Source organism: Neolamprologus multifasciatus, chromosome 7, assembly GCF_963576455.1.
Source record: "Neolamprologus multifasciatus chromosome 7, fNeoMul1.2, whole genome shotgun sequence".
Lineage (NCBI taxonomy): Eukaryota > Metazoa > Chordata > Actinopteri > Cichliformes > Cichlidae > Neolamprologus > Neolamprologus multifasciatus.
This window is the reverse complement of record NC_140445.1, coordinates 12,017,046-12,038,307: the sequence shown is the minus strand read 5'-3', so window position 1 is coordinate 12,038,307 and position 21,262 is coordinate 12,017,046. Positions and strand designations below refer to the sequence as shown.

Here is a 21,262-nt window from a genome sequence, read left to right as displayed (position 1 = left end):
GTTCCTCCATGTGTTCCCACTTCCCCTAATCACCTCCTGTGTATTTAAGTCTTCTGTTTTCTGTGTGTCATTGTCAGATCGTCTGCTTTGTTTGCAAGCCAAGAAGTTGTGTCAAGTTTCCTCATGTCAAGTCCACGTTCCTGTTGTAGGTTTTTAGTTAATTTAGCTCACCCAGTTTAGTTTATTGTTAGCCTTGCATTTTGCCTTTTGTTTACAGTTATTTTGCCAGCCTCAATAAACGGCTCGTTTTCTGTTATTCAAGTCATGTTTCACATTTCGTTTCCGTCTGCATTTGGGTCCACCTTTCACTCTACACACAGTCAGCCCTGCTGATTGTGACAGATACTGTTGCATTGGAAGTCAAAAAAGCCACCCAAAGCGGCTTTGTGGTTTAGTGACCTGACACAATTTATACAGTTGGAAAAGATAAAGTACGCTCTCAAGGGGTCGAAGGAGAGATTCTTTGCTGTTTGGGATACATTGCTAAAACATTTAGAGAAAATTAAAACCATATCCACCTGAATGATGGTTGACAGCTGCCGTAAATCCTTTTTTTTCCTGTGTGATTGGGATTCATTTTGTGTAAACTATTCCCCTTTAAGTGCACATCTTCAAAAATGGTGAACTTCCTTGTACCTCATTTAAATTCACTTTATTCATTTATTTATTTTAATTTCTTTCTCCTTCTGGATCAGTGTCCAATATGTTCTTGGGGTGGAGTAAATATATAAAAAGGAGCATTGTGGCCTTGCTATATCTATGTCTTTGTACTACATTGTTGATGCTCAATAAAAAAAAAAGAAAAGAAAAAAAAGAAATATCAGAAATGATATATACTTGCTACACTAGACGAAGTTATTGCACTTGGTATAAAAGATTGTAAGATTTTATTTCAGAGGTGAATGGTCTTAGTGTAGTATTTAAAATTACTTTTCAAACTCTTTGGATCTTTCCAGATTTTTACTGAATTACTGCTGCTTTAATTTGAGCTGCTTAATTTGAGCACATAATATTTTTTTTATTACATTATATTTATGTTTCAAAAGGACTCACCTTTGAAAGCACTAATATCTCCGTAATGAATCTGCAGTACAAAGTAGGACATTCCTGAACTTCTTCCAACTTTAAAGCCAACATCTGATAAAATACAGAGAATAGTGGTTAACAATGGACATAAGACCTCATGAATATAAACAGTAAAAGAAGAAGAGGGAAAAAAATGAGTAGCATACACTACATAACAATATACATAAAACCTACAGATTCTTCTTTTAACATAAATGTCAAAAATAAAACTCCACCCTCTTTCACTGCAGCAGTTCAATACAGAAAAAGTCATAGATGTACCTTTGGGTAATTTGGTAGGTGGTGCATTTCGAGCCCAGGCATACATAATTGCTGCTTCATCCTCACAAGTGCCTTGCACACTGCCACAGTCCCTTTATGAATTACCACAAAACAGTGAATCCCAAAGGCAATTACAGAACAAAACAAACAACTATCTCCAGTTTAGCCATTTTCTGTGGAGCAAGCATATAGAGGCATTTACATAACGAAAGACAAACGCACAAGCAAATAATATTACAAATATTACAATACGAGAATATTTGTCATTAAGAACTCAATAGTAAGACTAAGTCAAGGACAGGTTGACCATTTGTCATTGAGCAATTCTACGGCCAAATTACAGTTGTATAGCATCAAATCAAAAGAACCATGTTGCATCAGCTGCACCCTTTCGGGTTGCCACAGTGAATGACCATGCTCCATCTCATCATGGCATATGTCTAGCATCCCCCTCCCACACCAACCTTCTACATATCCTCCTCCTAACCTACTGGCTACTAGTGATGGCCAGAGGGGCTGATGGCGCAATATGGCAGCCTCGCTTCTTTCAGTCTGCCCCAGGGCAGCTGTGGCTACAACCGTAGCTTGCTCCACCAGTGTGTGAATGTGAGAGTGAATGAATAGTGGCATTGTAAAACGCTTTGGGTACCTTGAAAAGCGCTATATAAATCCAATCCATTATACAGCTAGAAGGGGTACTACTCTCGTGCCAATGAGAAATGGCAGGCCTGCGAGAGCTAGGTGCAAGTTTGGGATTCATATTACATTTGAAGATGATGCTTGCTTAAGTCATTTTTTATGTTGCATTTACATTTCCACAGTCAGTGGTTGTGGGTAACTAAAATAAAAAGCTATTATTGGTGCACTAAACAAAACTAGATTTGATCTGTGCTGATGTTCACATTTTTTAATAATGGTTAGGTATTTAAATAAGAATATAGTCTAAGATTACAGTTTTTTCCATTACAACTGTTGCTGGGTTTCAAAAATGGTGGTTTTGATTTTTCATGAATGAGATGCTCTCATGACTCATCAAGTGGCAGCACTGACCAGCCAATTGGTGGCATGCAGTCTGACGACGTCACATTTTAGTAGTGATGTGCGGATCGATCCTGAAATATCGATTCCTCCGATACCAATCATTTATGTTCTAGAATCGATTCTCACATTAAAATATCAATATTTTAGTAATTTAGGGTAAATTTGTAGTTTATCATTAACAGGAACACAGTGGAAAGAAACTATAACATTCGGATTGTCTACATTCAAAGGAACTGCTTCCTCTTCCGCCTTTCATAGTCATGTGTGAAATACGGCTGTATAATAACTCACAGCCCCTGGCGTGCGCACTCACAACAATGGCTGAGCGTAATTGTGCGGACGTCTTTTACCTCCACAAACAGCTGAGACGTGGTTTGCAATACATGTGGCAAAAAAGTGAGGTGTTGTGGCCATACTTGCCAACCTTGACACCTCAGAACCTCAGAATTAGGGTTACATTCAAAAGGGCTGTTGGGGGGGTGGGGGGGTGATAAATACATTTTACAGTGTTTATTTATCGGATAAAATACGTTAAATGTCACCGTTATTATTGGCCGGCCCGGAAACAGCGGGGGTGTCCAAATTCAGAGGCTGCTTCCACCTGAGGACCCGGCCTTCGTGGTCTAAAGAAAGCCGGGTAGTACGTCACGAGCTCCCTCGGTGGAGTGAAGCTCTGCTGTCTGCTCCTTGCTATCTAAAATATAACCGGGTGTTGACGTAAACTCTCGACCGTCTCACACTTTGTTTAATTCGTTTTCTGTTTGACGTTTATTCAGCTTTGTGAAAACCCCGGAGGAACCCTCCCAAGGGATTAATAAAGTTAATTTTAATTTAATCTAATCTATTAACTTTATTCTCAGCCAAACCGATTTACTCACGAACAAATAAAACACTGAAAAAGCCAAACAATAACATTTTTAAGTTATCAAAGTGACTTATATATCATGTTTAACCCAACTAGTGAAAGACCGCGGGGGTTTGAAAATGATGTGTCGGTTGGCTCAGATATTTGAAGTTTACACAGCTACATTCTCACCTGAAAATATGTTAAAAGTTTTTTTGCGACCCAGAAAGAGAAATAAGAGTAATATTAAAACTAAGTAGCTGCCGCCATTGTTGGAGACTGGAATTGGCTGGGCCGCGCTTTGAATTCTGCGATATGGTTTTTCAATTTTGTTGTCCGGGTGGAAAATTGGGAGAAATTCGGGAGAATGGTGGCTCCGGGAGATTTTTGGGAGGGGCACTGAAATTCGGGATTCTCCCAGAAAAATCAGCAGGGTTGGCATGTATGGTTGTGGCAAAACATCATTAACCTTGTCAAACACCTCAGAGTAAATCATATCACGGAATATGACGAGCGTATGTTGAGGCAAACTGAACAGGAGGAGAGGGACAGGTGCTGCTAGGGTGAGACAGACTCTAACGGAGTACTTTATGCTGCAGGCAGACAAGGTGTTCAAATAGCGCACAACTTTTTTTTTTTTATTTCTACATGATAATTCTGCATTATTAAGTGATAAGAACAAGTAATCTGATATCCTGTAATCATTATGATGCTATAATTTGAGATACAGTAAATAAAATACGTTTTTGTACAAAGTATCGGTATCGGATCAGTATCGTCGATACCACCCTGAATATTACTTGGTATCAGATCGGAAAGGAAATCAGTGGTATCGCACATTATTACATTTTAGTACCTGCTCTGATCACTTTAAAAACCCAGCTGAGCAGACAGTATTTCAGTACCTGGTACTATGACCTAATAGAAACCCCTGAAAAGCATGGAGAACTGTGGCAAATCTATTCGAGTAGGTAATAATAAAAAAGGGGCTTAACTTGCACTTCTTACGCAAGGTCCTTTTTTTTTGTTCCTGGGTCTTGGCTTTTTTCCTAACAACAAAAACACTAGCAAAATTAATTTAAAGTTGGGCATTACCAAAAGCTGTGGGTGGACACAGGGGTCTGACAGCCAAACAGCAGCATGTGATGGACTGTATCCATACTGGCAAGAGGTATGAAGTCCACTGAAGAGAAAAACACTGGTTAAAAATTTCCACTTCAAATTGACAGTGAAGTTCACACATAACAAATCGCCTTATCGACTAACAGCCTGATTCTTTGAAAATACATCAGACTGGTCAATCGGAGAAAGATCATCACCACCCTCTAATTAATTTAAAGCTAGCAATGACTTAGTTCCCTGAAAAATGTTTCAAAACATTAAATTTTATCAAATTTTTTTTAGTGAAATTAATAAAATATTATATTGTGAAAATAAATTTACACAAGAGATATACAAAAGGTAATCATGGTGACACCATGTGATAGCAATGATGCCTTTAAAATTTCCATTTCAACTGTTGATATAAATTGAACTTGTCATTATTACTTTGTATCCAGCTTATAGGTCAGCTAGAATTTTTTTTTTTTTTGTAATTGCCAATCACTGTAGGTTTTATAATATATAATAAATTAATAAAAGATAAAACTCACCAATATATGCATCTTGCCTAGTTGGAACTGGAAATGCCATGCAAAGGTAAGTGTCCGACTGAAATATTAAGGAAAACAATGACATCAATGAGTCCTAAATGGAGAAAACAAATAAACAAACCCATACACACACACACACACACACGCACACACATACTCTAGTTAATACCCCTTGGCTTCAGCAGATCCCAGGAGGGATATCCAAGATTTCCGTCCAGGAAAGCGCAGTCTTAGAGCCTCTACTAGACAGGACCCTGACTAGTATCTAGGACTGCACTCTGGGGTCTGCTGAAGCCACTCACCTAGTTTGGGGGTCACTGCCCCACAGAGGTCACTGTGCTCATGGGGACCAATGTTGTTTTAACACTCCACATCTCTCGAGCTTCTTGTGTTACTTCTTCTTGATGTTGCTATTAGAGCAGGGCGATATGGCCAAAAATATTTATCACGATATATATTTGAAAATTTGCGATAACGATATAAGTGATGCGAGACAAAATACAACTCCACAACAAAAAAATGCCATCCACTTATTTTCACTTAAACAAGCAGCCGTTTTTTAGATGCATTAAAGCTATATAGAAATTTAACAGTGCGAATGCAAATTCCTTGCTGAAAGTTTAACCAAAAGGCATTTCCAGTAGAAATGGGCTGAGATATCCTGAGCATAACCATGTATAATATCCACTGAAGTTAAAAAGAGGTGCTTTGCAACATTAAACTGCAGTGTGCCAAATAAAAAAGTCAAATATGTATTTTTCGGACTATAAGGTGCACGGGATTATAAGACACATTAAGCGAAACAAAGCAGTCAGATAAATCAAACCTCATTCAACTCATTCTTCTTGTTTCCTCCACTTCTGTACCTTCGATTCATTAATGCTGTATTCTATCACAGCTGCTCTATTCCCATGTTGTTGCAGTATATTAATGACTAACCTTGTATTGTGGATGAATAATCTCAGTTGTTCTCCTAACTGAAGTTTGGTCCGTTTATAGCATCCTGCCATGCGATTGCATTTGTCTCTAACCATCCGGAACCTTCACGTTAACTTTTATCGAGTGGAAAAGTGTTAGCGTTCATCCTCTAGCTTCACTGTTTATGTTATGCTAACATAGCTGTGTCGCTAGCGATCACGCAGCACATCATTATATACCACCTAGCCCAACTTCAGTAACCTTCCAAACGTCACTGCTTTTTAGTTTTCTGTCTTCATTTATGTTGGAAGTGATAGCAGAGCTGTACATTTGAATTTTTTCAGAAATCTCTCAGTCAGAACATGCTATATCATGCTTAGGTAGCGAGCTAACTTCCGCTAACTTTCTGCTAACTTCTAACTCCGCTAAATGTAATAAATTCTGTTTTCCTGGATGCCTGGATGTTAAACTTCATAGTTACACCTGGCAAAGCAGCAATGCTGATCGTTTTATTAAAGATGAAAGAATTTAGACAGTTTTTAACTCTCAGTGATGCTGCAGTGTTCGTTTGACTTTGGGACTTGAAAGGGATGGAGTTTAGGACCAAGATTACTCCCAGATTTACGAACGCCTTAGTCTGACAAATACGGCAATAACGACGGCCCGCTTGCATGTTCTACCAAAAAAAAAAGTGCTTTGGTGGGTATCTGACGGACAAACACCAAACCAGTTCCACACCACTGAAGTGGCACCATTTTTACAAACCCATTCTGGCTCATCCGTTTCACTCAACGATGCGCTTTTTCCCTTCTCATTCTCCGTTGCCGCTATGCTTTTTCGGCCATGTGCGTATGAAAAGAAAGGCACTGTGCATGCACGTTTTATCCATATTCCATCGCGATACTTCATTTTCTTATCGTTGCCTAACATTGTACTGGTATTACTGTGAACAGTATAATATGGCCCAGCCCTAGTTGCTATCACTTTGTATCTATCACTACGGCCTTTTTCCTCTGCTTATCCACCACTGCTATGTCTGGTTGGTTAGTCAACTACTAGTTTCTCCATCTGCATCTGGTCTCACAAGATCTTATTTTTGTCATTCTCACCACCTTTACACAGCCATACTCAGCACAGATGTTCCTGTATGCCCTATCTGAAACAATCTTGCACCCTATATTTATATGCCAGATTGTTTCAGGGTCATCTTTGACCCTGCATCTGGGGATCCTGTCTGGTGTAGTGGACCCCAGTCTCTATAGATCTCGTGCTTAGAGCTTGTTCCCATTGCTGCCATGAGTCATGCGTCTGAGCCATCTTTCAGTCCAACCTTCTCCAACCATTGGTAAAAATTTTCTGAATCAGCCACCTTTTCTGTCTATTGGTGGTGCATGCTGTGCAGGGCCGTTTCTGTTCTTCCTCAGGTTTCTGTTGCCCGGGGCATTTACTAAGCACACAATGAGTTGCAGCCATCTTCCAGATGTACTCATGCATTTTGTTTTTTCACCCTGGATAGTGATAATGGCTCTGACACTCACTAGTCCTTGGCCTCCTTTCCACTTAGTGTGCAGTCTCAGGGTGCTGGACTTGGGGCGAAGCCTTTCAAGGCTTGATCAACCTCCATTGTTGCAGAACAGCTTTAAATTGTTAACCCATTTTGAGTTCCCTGAAAAAGTTTTTGGGTAACCTTACCTTTTGGGTTTGTTGGGGTTTGTTGTTGTTGTTGTTGTTGTTGGTTTTTTTTACCTGTGGCAGTTAACCTTTGTATCATTTTAAACTATTTATTGGACTAGAACAACTTGAATTGTAGTAAATAACTGGAAAAATTGGGGTGTTCTAAAACGTTGACCAACTGTGTAAATAAAATTGAGTTGAATTTAACTGAATTCAAATCAATCCCAGTGAAAATCTGTGAGGTAAACTATAGACCAAAGGCCATGCCAGAAGACCATTACATCTGGAGGAACTTCTTTGAGATTGCCTAAATAAGGATGGGCTGGCATTGCTTATGAGATGAGGTCTGGCTCCAGGGTGGGGCACCCTATCCGGGGCAGGGTGAACTGTTCCTTGATGTTCTACTCATACGGGTGTTCTAAATCCCTCTTTGTCTGGTCCCTCACCCAGAACCAATTTGCCATGGGAGACCCTACCAAGCGGCAAAGGCCTCCAGACAACATAGCCCTGGGATCCCTGGGACACACAAACCCCTCCAGCACCAGCAGGTACCGATTCGCGGAGAAGCTATTCAATTCCATTCTATTTTAATTCTAAGCCTTCTTCTTCAAAGGTGTCTTCCTTTAAATGCATTATAGATCTTATACATAATATCTTATAAGTATTTCAAGGATTATTGTCGCAGTGGTATATATGCGCTCACTGGTTTCAGTGATACTGTTAATAGGGATCGTGCATAGCGCAGTGTTTACATTTGTATACATCTCCTCTGATGAGACATTGTAAGTGAGTTGGGGCAGTTGTTTTCTTGGTTGGGTGACTACTTTTAGTCTGGCCACATCGTCAGCTCAGTAGATGGATCGCAGGTGGCTATGTATCATCTAGTATGCCTTAATCAGTATTTAAAAAAAATAAAAAAAATAAAACCCTTTCACTCTGGGGGGGGGGGGGGGGGGGGGGGGGGGGTTATATGTTTCTCAAGCATGGGTGCTCTACCAGATGCCTGGAAGTTTGAGGCTTTGGCACAGTATCATAGCGGTACTAATTGTGTAATTCTGGATAATGACCTTTGTTGTGCCTGAAATCTGCTTGAGCCAATCTTCCAGTTTTGGGGTTAGAGCCCTCAATTCTTCTATTACTAAGGAACACTGTGGATTTTACCTTCCAGATCTGCTTCAGTTATTCATTCAACCCCTGGCACTTCTCCATTTTCTTGTGTTCCTTTTGGCTGATGTTGCTGTCCCTTGGGACTACCACATGTATCACAATTGTGGTCTTCTGTTCCTTGTCAACCAACACTGTGTCTGGTTGGTGGCCAACCAGATCTGTCTGTCTGGAAACCCTTCAGGACCTTAGCCCCATTATTCTCAACCACCTTTAGCGATGTATCCCATTAGGGGATACATCTGTTGTCTCTGGGGCAAAATTTCTCTCTTGGCTCTTGACGGAGGCAATCGCACTTTCTCCCTCTCCCCTCTCCCTTATCTTTCCTGCTTGGCTTCTCATGTCTTTTGTATAGTCTCGCGTATTCTCTATCCCTAAGAGAGTCTCCCAGACTTGTTCTCTAAAAACCTAAAGAAGAATTATGGATTTGCTCAACTGGTCCCCTAATGAAACTGACAACTCCTAGGCTTGGGAGAGCCTAATTGTCCTGCAGAGACGTTTGCTGCCGGATACTCGACGGTCGGTTGCATCGTGTGTCTTGTGACACTCTCGATGGAGGACTTTGAATGAGATCTACCAATTCGGAACTATGATAACAGAGTTCTGGTTGAATGGAGCTGTCTCGGACCTGGCGTATCGAAGAACGAGAAGCGAATACAGCTTTTCAAAATCCCACAAGGCTGGCTGACATGATAGACGATGGTCAGGGCTGTGAGTGCTCAGACTGTGTTTTTTTGGAGTAGTTGTTTGGATAAGTACTTGGAGAAGCTCATGGCTCTGCAATCTGGATAACATCTTGAAGAAGAAAAATGGGAATTGAGAGACCTGGTGACCAGTGACGGACATTAGACTACTGTAAAATTGGGAGCAGTTTGTTCGCACTAACCAAAAAAACTACCATCTCCTCTAATGCGCCTGAACACGGAACACACACACACACACACACATACACTGACACAGACCTACACACACACTCCCCACCCCCTCCAAGCGCCTTCAAAGCTTATGTCTTCCGTGTTGTGAGATGTGATGATTCATGTGCTATGTGCTGAGTAGGGCTGCCACGATTAGTCAACTAGTCACGATTACGTCGACTATTAAAATCGCAGATGACTAATTTAATAGTTGACGCGTCAATTGAAGCTTTGTAAGATCCCAAAAGACGCAGGAATAAGTAGTAGTATTTGCATGTACAAGGATGCCAGCTGCCGTTAAACCCCGAAGAAGAAGAAGCTGTGTACCAGAATTCATAGCGCGGCCCAGCACAGTAGTCAACAATGGCGGAAGCTAGTTAGTTTTAATATTACTCCTATTATTCTTTTTGGGTCACAAAATAAAGTTTAACATATTTTCAGGCGAGAATGTAGCTGTGTAAACCTCAAATATCTGCTCAGTTTATCAAGACACCACATATTTTCAAAAGTGCTCCGACGTTTTTGGAGACGTCTGTTACCCACTAGCTCGATAGTTAGCCAGGGTTCAAGGCTCATTAGAGCCTGTGAGAACACCGGACTCCTGGCAAATCGTTTTCAAACCCACCGCTGTCTTTCGCTACTCAGGTTAAACATGATATATAAGTCACTTAAATAACTTAAAAATGTTATTGTTTGGCTTTTTTGTATTTTATTTGTTCCTGAGTAAATCGGTTTGGCTGAGAAATAAAGTTATAGTTTTTACACAGCTGAATAAACGTCAAGCAGACAACTGATTATCAGAAGTGTGAGATGCTCAAGAATATACTCCTGTGTCCTGTTATATTTTAGATAGCAAGGAGCAGACGGCTGAGTTTATTAAACTTCACTGAAACAACCTGCAGATTTCATTAAAATTTAATAAACTATCATCTTGTCTTTATTTTTAGTTAGCACATACCTAAGCTGTAAGCTAATGATAGTTATATAAGAGCAGATGCGTGCTGGTGCAATAAGCTGTACGTTTTACATCCAATGGATGCATGATCTGATTAGTCGACTAATCGCAAAAATAATCGGTGACTAGTCGACTATCAAAATAATTGCTTGTGGCAGCCCTAGTGCTGAGACGTTTTTTTTTTCTGTTCTCAAACTGATCTCCCTGTTGGAGCTCAGTCTGGGGGGAGTTATTTTTCATCCTCGTCTTTCCTCGTGTTGTGCATTTTCCATTGTTATACCTCTCTGACCTGTCTTCCCCGTGTGATGTTTGTGTATGGTCGGAACGGTAAGATGGCGCTGGCAAAGGTCAGAAAAGCAGAAAGGTGATCATGTATGCATCCAGAGTTGTGCCAGAAACTTGTTAATGGCTACCAAAAGTATTTGGTTAATGTACAACTTGTTTAAGGACACTGAATATTACTGGGCATATATATACAGTGGGGCAAAAAAGTATTTAGTCAGCCACCGATTGTGCAAGTTCCCCCACTTAAAATGATGACAGAGGTCAGTAATTTGCACCAGAGGTACACTTCAACTGTGAGAGACAGAATGTGAAAAAAAAATCCATGAATTCACATGGTAGGATTTGTAAAGAATTTATTCGTAAATCAGGGTGGAAAATAAGTATTTGGTCAATAACAAAAATACAACTCAATACTTTGTAACATAACCTTTGTTGGCAATAACAGAGGTCAAACGTTTACTATAGGTCTTTACCAGGTTTGCACACACAGTAGCTGGTATTTTGGCCCATTCCTCCATGCAGATCTTCTCAAGAGCAGTGATGTTTTGGGGCTGTCGCCGAGCAACACGGACTTTCAACTCCCGCCACAGATTTTCTATGGGGTTGAGGTCTGGAGACTGGCTAGGCCACTCCAGGACTTTCAAATGCTTCTTACGGAGCCACTCCTTTGTTGCCCGGGCGGTGTGTTTTGGATCATTGTCATGTTGGAAGACCCAGCCTCGTTTCATCTTCAAAGTTCTCACTGATGGAAGGAGGTTTTGGCTCAAAATCTCACGATACTTGGCCCCATTCATTCTGTCCTTAACACGGATCAGTCGTCCTGTCCCCTTGGCAGAAAAACAGCCCCATAGCATGATGTTTCCACCCCCATGCTTCACAGTAGGTATGGTGTTCTTTGGATGCAACTCAGTATTCTTCTTCCTCCAAACACGACGAGTTGAGTTTATACCAAAAAGTTCTACTTTGGTTTCATCTGACCACATGACATTCTCCCAATCCTCTGCTGTATCATCCATGTGCTCTCTGGCAATCTTCAGACGGGCCTGGACATGCACTGGCTTCAGCAGCGGAACACGTCTGGCACTGCGGGATTTGATTCCCTGCCGTTGTAGTGTGTTACTGATGGTGACCTTTGTTACTTTGGTCCCAGCTCTCTGCAGGTCATTCACCAGGTCCCCCCGTGTGGTTCTGGGATCTTTGCTCACCGTTCTCATGATCATTTTGACCCCACGGGATGAGATCTTGCGTGTAGCCCCAGATCGAGGGAGATTATCAGTGGTCTTGTATGTCTTCCATTTTCTGATGATTGCTCCCACAGTTGATTTTTTCACACCAAGCTGCTTGCCTATTGTAGATTCACTCTTCCCAGTCTGGTGCAGGTCTACAATTCTTTTCCTGGTGTCCTTCGAAAGCTCTTTGGTCTTGGCCATGGCGGAGTTTGGAGTCTGACTGGTTGAGGCTGTGGACAGGTGTCTTTTATACAGATGATGAGGTCAAACAGGTGCCATTCATACAGGTAACGAGTGGGGGACAGAAAAGCTTCTTACAGAAGACGTTACAGGTCTGTGAGAGCCAGGGATTTTCCTTGTTTGAGGTGACCAAATACTTATTTTCCACCCTGATTTACGAATAAATTCTTTACAAATCCTACCATGTGAATTCATGGATTTTTTTTTCACATTCTGTCTCTCACAGTTGAAGTGTACCTCTGGTGCAAATTACTGACCTCTGTCATCATTTTAAGTGGGGGAACTTGCACAATCGGTGGCTGACTAAATACTTTTTTGCCCCACTGTAAATATATTTGAGCCTGCATGTATTATATGTGTGGACAAAGAAAAATAATGTTTTAAAAATTAAACTTGTGCACTAAATTCTTTTATTTTAAAGTCATTAAATATATAAGCTATACAATCATTCTACTTTACTTAAAAGAACAGGTCAAAGAACTAATTATAAGCCCCAAATTACCATTCATACCCTTGATAAGTGCGCATAAACTTCTGAAACAAACAACTGATAGATAGGGCTGTTTGATATAACAATATATATCGGATGACGATATAAAAACATCTATCGTTTCATTTTACGCTATCGTTTGCTTCATGGTGTCACAAAATAACTGTTTACGGCAATATTTTTTCATCGTTTTGATGGTCACTGGTAGTGGCTATATTAATTTCTTAAAGTTCTTTCTTTCTCTTATATTTAATATAACCACACTACGGACGGACAAGCACCTGTTAGCAACAAAGACGGTAAAACCACCGCATGTCCGCTTGTTTATTTTCCACATAAACCTTTCACAATAAAGCTCAAGATCCTGTTGAGACTTTTCAAAATAAATTGAATCATGTGAAAGAGTATGAAGAGTGTTTACAGATGAGACGCAAAAAAGAGCCGTCAGATGCTAAAAAATAAACCTTAGAGTCAAATGTTAGAACAGGCTTTTCCCCGCAGCACGCCGTGTAATAAATACTCACAAAGAAAACGGCAGCCGTTACAACTTATGTTTGAGAAGGTATATTTTCATGTATCGGTTAAAACATTAGACTCCAGGTACTCGACGCCCAGCTGGAAACACTTCACGCAAGTTGAGCTGCCCGAGATTCACAGAAAATGTTACATTTTTGTGATTTATATCGTTATCGGGACGATAGATGTTTTATATTGGGATATGAGATTTTGGTCATATCGCACAGCCCTACTGATAGACACACACCAACATTGAGTGGAAACAGACTTACCCCAGTTGGGATAACACCAGGCATGCGAAGATCCACAGAGAAGTTGTATGGATTTGCTATTATCTGCTGCTGATTAGTCCTGGATACACATTTACTGGGATTCAGAACATTTTCCTGAGAACTTCAGTAATACAGACACAATCAATTATTAATAACATGTTCAATTACACCAAAAACACATCAAAACAAGAACCAGCATACCATATCATATACCAATCCATACATTTTTGTGTTTTTATAATTAAAGTTGCTTTAGGCCAGTAAGGCTGTAGCTAGACAAAAAATAAAACAATATGTATATTCTTACCTTTTAGACACATGCAGAGTACTTTGTATTTTCAAACTGTGGCTGTAAAGAATGAATGTTAGCACCACCACACAGGATGCAGGAACTCCCATCATTCCAGTGATTATCAGTGTAATGTCTCTATGCTGAAAATGTAAAAATAGATGCTGTCACTGTCAAACAAAAATCCTGGAGCAGAAACCTGGAGAACAAAAACAAAAAACAAAAACATGCTAAATGCAAAAGTGACAGATATAGAACCCAATAAGGCAGCAATATATAATTATTTTGTTAACGAAATGTGTCCATTAGACAGTAAACACTGTTTAATTGACACATCTACCTGGTGAGTTTGATATAATATTAAAGCTAAGGGGAGTAAAGTTTAATGCGAGATAAAATATCATGATATTACAGAAATCACAACATTTCACGTTACTGAAAAGGTCAAGGTTGTTTTTGAATAGATGTAGAGATGGAAATTGATGGGAATTCACTTTCTATACTAGTCTTAGAATTTAAATCGTAATGGAATTTTTCAGCTGGCCCAAATTGGTTTCAGATTCATCTACAACTACAACATCTACAACTCTTTCCATTCATAGAGTGTGTTAATTATTATCCAGTAAGGATACCATCGTTCCCTAAAGGGTGGACAGGAAACTGCAGGATCTAGGATTGAGCAGCTCTCTCTGCAGCTGGATCCTTAACTTCCTGTCTGACAGACACCAGGTGGTCAGACTGGGCAGCATCACCTTATCCCCAGTCATAATGAAAACTGGTGCTCCACAGGGGTGTGTACTGGGCCCTCTCCTGTACTCACTCTACACCACAACTGCACGGCCACTAGCAGCTCCAATTTCATTGTTTCAGGTTTTGTGGACAACACAACAGTGATGGCTCTTATCACCAAAGGTGATGAGGCAGCTTACAAGGTGCGAAGAGAATCATCTCATCCTTAACGTCACAAAGACAAAAGAGATGATAGTGGACTTCTGAAGGTGTAGAGAAGCAAATTTCCCCTGTACCATCAATGGTGCTGCTGTGAGTGAGCAGCTTTAGTTTCCCAGGTGTACATCTGGCGGAGGATCTCACATTGTCAGTTCACAGAAACAAAATAGTGAAGTAGACACAGCAGCGCCTATTCTTTCTCAGGAGACTGAACAGATTCGGCATGGGCCCCCCCATCCTCAAGACCTTCCACCGCAGTGCCATTAAGACCATCCTCGCTGGATGCATCACTACTTGGTATGGCAACAGCACTGCCTACAACCGCAAAGCTCTTCAGAGAGCGGTGCGGGGTTCCGAAATGATTATATGAGGGGAGCTTCCCTCCCTCCAGGACATCTACAGCCTGAGGAAAGCGGGAAGGGTTATCAAAGACTCAGGTCACCCCAGTCACAGTCACCGTTCAACTACTTCCGTCAGGCAGGAGGTACTGGTCTATCTGGTCCGGAACCAGCAGATTGAGGGACAGCTTTTTCCATCAGGGCATCAGACTGCTGAACACTGACCACTTCACTGTCACTTTATTGAAACTATGACATTTTATGCACTCCATAAATGTATATGTATATATATATATATATGTTTATTTCATATATATTTTTGATCATTTAATCAATTCAGGATTTATTGAATCGATATTGCATTATTTAAGAACTAAAATCAATTTGAATCGGGGAAATCACTCTAAGTCACATATGACATCTAACGGTCTTGTGGACATAATGGTTGATTTTGTAACATGAGGGTGTGCTGCCTCACGTTGTTTGATGAGCTCTAACAAAAGTTCCAAGCTAAATAATGCAATCATCACCACAAAAGTGATAAACTAAAATGCTCCCCCACGCCCCTGTTTGTTTTTTTTTGTTTTTTTTTATTAAGAACCAGTGTCATTGTGGTATTTTCATGTCATCAGTTTGAAATGCACTGACTTCCTCAAAATGTCTTGCTTAACTCATAGCCTCATTGGTCCAACACAAGTACTAATTTATTAGTATTATTCATACATACAACAAATGCAGCAAAACAATTAACAGCAATTAAAAAGTAGTTCATTTCAGGTGAGCAGACTAGCAGGGCAAAGTTGTTATGTCCACATGGTGTGATCAATAGTCCAATATAAAGCCCTAACCCCTGAGTCCAAACCCTATCCCTAATACCTTGACTGCCACAGACAAGCAGGGATCAGGCGATTGGCATTTTGACTGCTAAAATGAATACTGCAACTGTAACCAAATTGCTATATTGTTCCATTTTCAAGACCTGTTTGAATATTTAACCCAAAAGAGTTGATGGGCATGCCATGTGTCAAAATAAAATGACAGATTTTAGATGACATAGCACAAGACGCACTCTCATCAAGTCAGAAGTGCAGACTTAAAACTATGGGCTCAAATTGTGGTCATAAATATTTTGTACTTGTAAATCAGGATTTGTATGTGTAAAAATAATTTGTGTGTGCGTAATAAAGATGTGTATGTGTAAAAAGAATTTGTGTGTGGGTAATAAAGATGTGTATGTGTAAAAAGAATTTGTGTGTGCGTAAAAAAGATTTGTATGTGTAAAAAGAATTTGTGTGTGGAGTTAGCCAAAAAATACGTGTGAAACTGCACTCAAGTTTCAAATTACAACTACGAATTTTGACCCTATTTTTCTTCATTTCATCTGATTGGCCAATGTCATGTCGGAGAACAGATGGGTTTGGCTAATGGAGGAGTGCTTTATGGAGCTTCAGGTCCTTGAAGGGAATAAATGCCCTTTTACATGCTAGCCCAGCATTTTATTCATCACCACGATGGAAAACAGTCTGTGGTGGTCCGAGTTTGGTGATTTTTGTGTCACAGGTTTACGTGCTTACAGGGACCTCCAGAGCCTTTTCAACATCCATTGGATGTACAACGTACAGCTTATTGCACCAGCATGCATCTGCTCTTATATAACTATTATTAGCTTACAACTTTAAGCCCCACGCTCCCGGTACCGGGGGCAAAAAGGAGGAGATCACATTTAATCGGTTATAACACGGGGTGAGAAATAATAATAATAATGATAAGTCCAGACATGTTTGGTATCCACAGAAACCTCTGAATCTCAGCTAAAATGTCATATAAACCATTTCTACAACCACCAAACACATCGAAAACAAGCCATGATTAAAAGAGCAGTTACGTAAATGTGCAGAAGACCGCTAAACAAACAAAATCGAACCGGAAATTTTCCAGCCTTCATGTAATTGGCTAAAGATAGGCTGGTTAGCTTCCAGAGCTATCACTAACTCCACACACCAAGTTTCACCACGATCAGACCAAAATTCACTGAATGAGCCGCAAAAGAAGACCACAAAAACACATAGTGGCGCAAATGCGCTAAGACAGAGATTGGCTTACCGTCCCAATTTCCTCCGTTATTTTCGCCGGTAGCCACGTGATTATCAGAGGTTACCATGCCTACCTAGCTGCATCAGAGCCGTTTTCCGTCAACAACCTTCATTTTAGACCCACCTACAGACACGTGACTGGACAGACGCCACATGCAGCAAATTTGGGCCCACGTGGATTTTGGCATTGTAACGTCTGATTGGTTGAAGTGACGTGAACGTGGCATCGTTACTTTGATTCTATTGGCTAAAACGATTAAAAAGAGGTGTCAATCATGCAAATTGACCAAAAGAAACCAAAGTTACAGCCCCTCGGAGTTTAAAGGGCCAGAGACCAATTAAACGCTTCATGCGCACTGCAGAAAAGGGCCATCACCATGTAAATGTGTGGTTAATTCTTCAAAAATATATTTTAAAAAAAAAGTATTTTTAGGCCTGTTAATAAAAATGTATTAATTTCTGCTCTTTAATACCAAAAAAATTCAACCAAAATTGGACATTTTTGTACAACGTCTGGATATTCATGTATTGACAGGGCTGTAATTTTTCACTGTTTCACTTTAGAAACATAAATCTTTGCACAGATGATGTTTATATGTTGGTTACTAAAATCCTGGAACCAAATGTGATCTGAGACATATTTTTAAAAGGGTTATATGCTAAAAATAAAATAAAAAATTAGGCGAGGATAAAATATACTTACTTTTTCTGTGTTCCAGTCTCAGTAACTGTGACACAGTAATATCTGCTTCAATATTTACACCTCTGATGAAATCTCACAAGTGTTAGCTATATTTTTTATACCAGGATTGTAAGGACAGAGTTTGTAATTGCAGAGAAATAATCAATTAAATTTGGGCATTACATTTTTGAGCAGGAAGCTCAAAAATGGGGCTTAAGGTTAAGGTATGTGCTAACTAAAAAAAAAGCCAAGATGATAGTTTATTAAATTTTAATGAAATTTGTAATTGTTTTGGTGGAGTTTAATAAACTCAGCTGTCTGCTCCTTGCTATCTAAAATATAACAGGATACAGGAGTATATTCTCGACCATCTCACACTTCTGATAATCAGTTGTCTGCTTGACGTGTATTCAGCTGTGTAAAAACTATAACTTTAATCTCAGCCAAACCGATTTACTCAGGAACAAATAAAATACTGAAAAAGACCAAACAATAACATTTTTAAGTTATCTAAGTGACTCATATATCATGTTTAACCTGAGTAGCAAAAGACAGCAGTGGGCTTGAAAACAATTTGCCGGGAGTCCGGTGTTCTCACCGGCTCTATCGAGACTTGAGCTATGGTGTCCGGTATCGAGCTACGATACCGGACACTGCTTCTTCTTCTTCGGGGTTTAACAGCAGCTGGCATCCTTGTACATGCAGTGCTGCCATCTTCTGTTTCAGTCCGTTATTACACTCTTAAATACTACTACTTATTCCTGCGTCTTTTGGGATCTTACAAAGCTTCAAACGACGCGTCGACTATTAAATTAGTCATCGACGATTTTGATAGTCGACGTAATCGTGACTAGTCGACTAATCGACTAATCGTGGCAGCCCTAACATCCATCCATCTTCTTTTGCTTTTCCGGGGCCTGGTCGCGGGGGCAGCAGCCTAAGCAGCCACCTCCTCCAGCTTGTCTGAAGGAACACCAAGGCGTTCCAAAACCAGCCGAGATATAATCTCTCCAGCGTGTCCTGGGTCTGCCCTGGGGCCTCCTTCTGGTGGGACATGCCCAGAACACTTTACCCAAGAGGCACCTCAGGAGGCATCTTTGTCAGATGCCCAAACCACCTCAACTGGCTCTTTTTCATGTGGAGGAGCAGCGGCTTTACTCTGAGACCCTTCCGGATGGCTGAACCTCTCACCCTTTCTCTAAGGGAGAGGCCAGCAACCCTTCGGAGGAAGCTCATTTTTGCCGCTTGTGTCCGCAATCTCGTTCTTTCGGTCACTACCCACAGCTCTCTCTTCACCACAACGGACTGGTACAGGGTTCACATCACTGCACCCACAGCACCAATCCGTCTGTCGATCTCCCGCTCTCTTCTCCTATCACCCACATACAAAACCCAGAGATACTTATACTCCTCTGACCCGGAGTGGGCCCTCCATCCTTTTCCAGCTAAGGACCATGGACTCAGTTTTGGAGGTGCTGATTCTCATTCCCACCGCTTCACAATGAGTTGTGAAATATTCCAGTGCAAGCTGGACGCCATCACCCAATGAAGCCAAAAGAACCACATCCTCCGCGCAAAGCTGAGATGAGATTCTGAGACCAAGTGAAAGCCTTCCGCTACGCCTCTAGGCTAGAAATTCTGTCCATAAAAATTGTGAACAGAATTGGTGAAAAAAGGGAACCAGGGAACCCCTGGCATAGCCGGCAACTTACTGCCGGCTATGCAACGGTTGTATAAGGATTGAATGGCCCATAGCAATGGGCCAAACACCCCATACTCCTGGAGCACCTTCCACAGGCACCCTCAAGTATCCGTGAGAGGATAATAACCTGGTCCAGTGTTCCACGACCAGGACAAAAACCACATTGCTCCTCCTGTATCTGAGATTCGACAAACAGATGCACCCTACTTTCCAGCACCCTGGAACAGACTTTCCCAGAGAGGCTGAGGGGACGACATAGATATTGTCTGTCTTATTGTGGACAGGAACTAAGTTTTGGAGTGGCACAAATGAATTGTGTGGCATCTTATTATAACACATGATTATGATTATTATTTTATAAATAGTTATACAAAAAAAGCTTGAGACATTTTCTGCATTTTAATTCTGTTTTCATTGTAAAAAAAATATTTTTCCTACTGAGATTTTTTGTTTTGTGTGATTTTAGGTCTATTGTGTTAATACAGTAAGTGAAAATGAAAATATAACTGTTAATTGAGACAAAACGCACATATTGTCTCAAATTTGCCTTAAAATTCAACATGCCAAAAGAATATGCTGGAAGTGGATCAGGAAAACCTTTAGGCAAGTTTATGTGTGTGTCAGACTCTCTTGCAATTTATCTAGAGCTATAGTTCTAAATGCTTTCTGAAGGCCTTTCGGGGATTTTCAGAGAAAGCAGTATCTGAACAGTATTTGAAAGTCATGTCCTTAAGAAATAGTAAAAAATGCTATCTGAATGAAGCTTGTAGCAGTCTGTAAAACAGTCTTTTCAATTTTTTCTTTTCAAATACTCAAAGACGTAAATGTGATGATAACATCATTATGGCAAAATCCAAACAACAACAACTGCTTTTCTCCTCTACTTGAAACATACTTGAAACCCAGAGAATGCTTATTAATGGCGAAAGAAAAATAACCGAGATGCTTTGCTTGCTTGGTGACTCATCATCTGTTAACAGATAACAGAGTAGGGTGGCTTTAACAGAGGAGGAGTGAGAAGGGGAAGCTCTGTTGACATCAGAACCCAGGAGACGGAGGAAACTATGGAAACAGGGCTATTCCCACACGTCAAAAACAATGCAAGGCTTACTGAACATCTTCACATGTATACTATTACGTACATACTAACATTAAGCATCTTTTAAAAAACAAAAAAAAATCATTGCAATATAAGGGTAGACACGTTCATACATTTTATGACATGACAGCTGGTCGGTGCTTATAACGACAAGCGTGTAGCTATTACGTGAGAATTTATTTATTCGAGTGATTGATTGATTGAGCGTTTGTTTTTAATAATGCAAAAATAGCACTGGCGTGACGACTAAACATATGTCACGCCTGGACATAGACCGGAAGCTAGAAAGGGAAAATGCATCGATTTAGCGAATCGATACATATACATGACCTTATATCTAAGCAAGCGAAATCTAAAGAAAAATGTAGCTAGGGGTTTCCTACAACTTAGTCTACCTTATCAGGTTACTAAAAAGGCAACTTTCATATCGGTTTTCCACATAAGCTAACGCCCGCCATCTGTTAAGCTGGTTCGTTTTTTGTCAGGTTATCAGTTTCACTACAATAGCAAAAGTACTATAGAGCTTGATTAAAGATTCTGAAGATATGAATTTTGAAAGTGAAAAGATAC

At 40.3% G+C, this 21,262-nt stretch overlaps 1 protein-coding gene across 4 annotated transcripts in view; it reads right to left on the bottom strand.

Moving 5' to 3' along the window:
- Window positions 1-21,262, bottom strand: part of pam (peptidylglycine alpha-amidating monooxygenase) — a 54,191-nt gene that overhangs the window by 32,824 nt on the left and 105 nt on the right. Inside the window, exons 2-7 of one of the 4 annotated variants that reach the window (XM_085167596.1) lie at window positions 13,849-14,029; window positions 13,542-13,662; window positions 4,885-4,942; window positions 4,328-4,415; window positions 1,348-1,439; window positions 1,054-1,137 (exon numbers count right to left, since the gene is read on the bottom strand). In XM_085167596.1, coding sequence (XP_085023722.1) covers window positions 1,054-1,137; window positions 1,348-1,439; window positions 4,328-4,415; window positions 4,885-4,942; window positions 13,542-13,662; window positions 13,849-13,943 — 538 coding nt within the window. In that variant the 5' untranslated portion in view covers window positions 13,944-14,029. Of the gene's footprint in view, window positions 1-1,053; window positions 1,138-1,347; window positions 1,440-4,327; window positions 4,416-4,884; window positions 4,943-13,541; window positions 13,663-13,848; window positions 21,257-21,262 lie in introns of those variants that run through there. The other 3 variants (XM_085167599.1, XM_085167598.1, XM_085167597.1) reach the window with 3 other exon arrangements.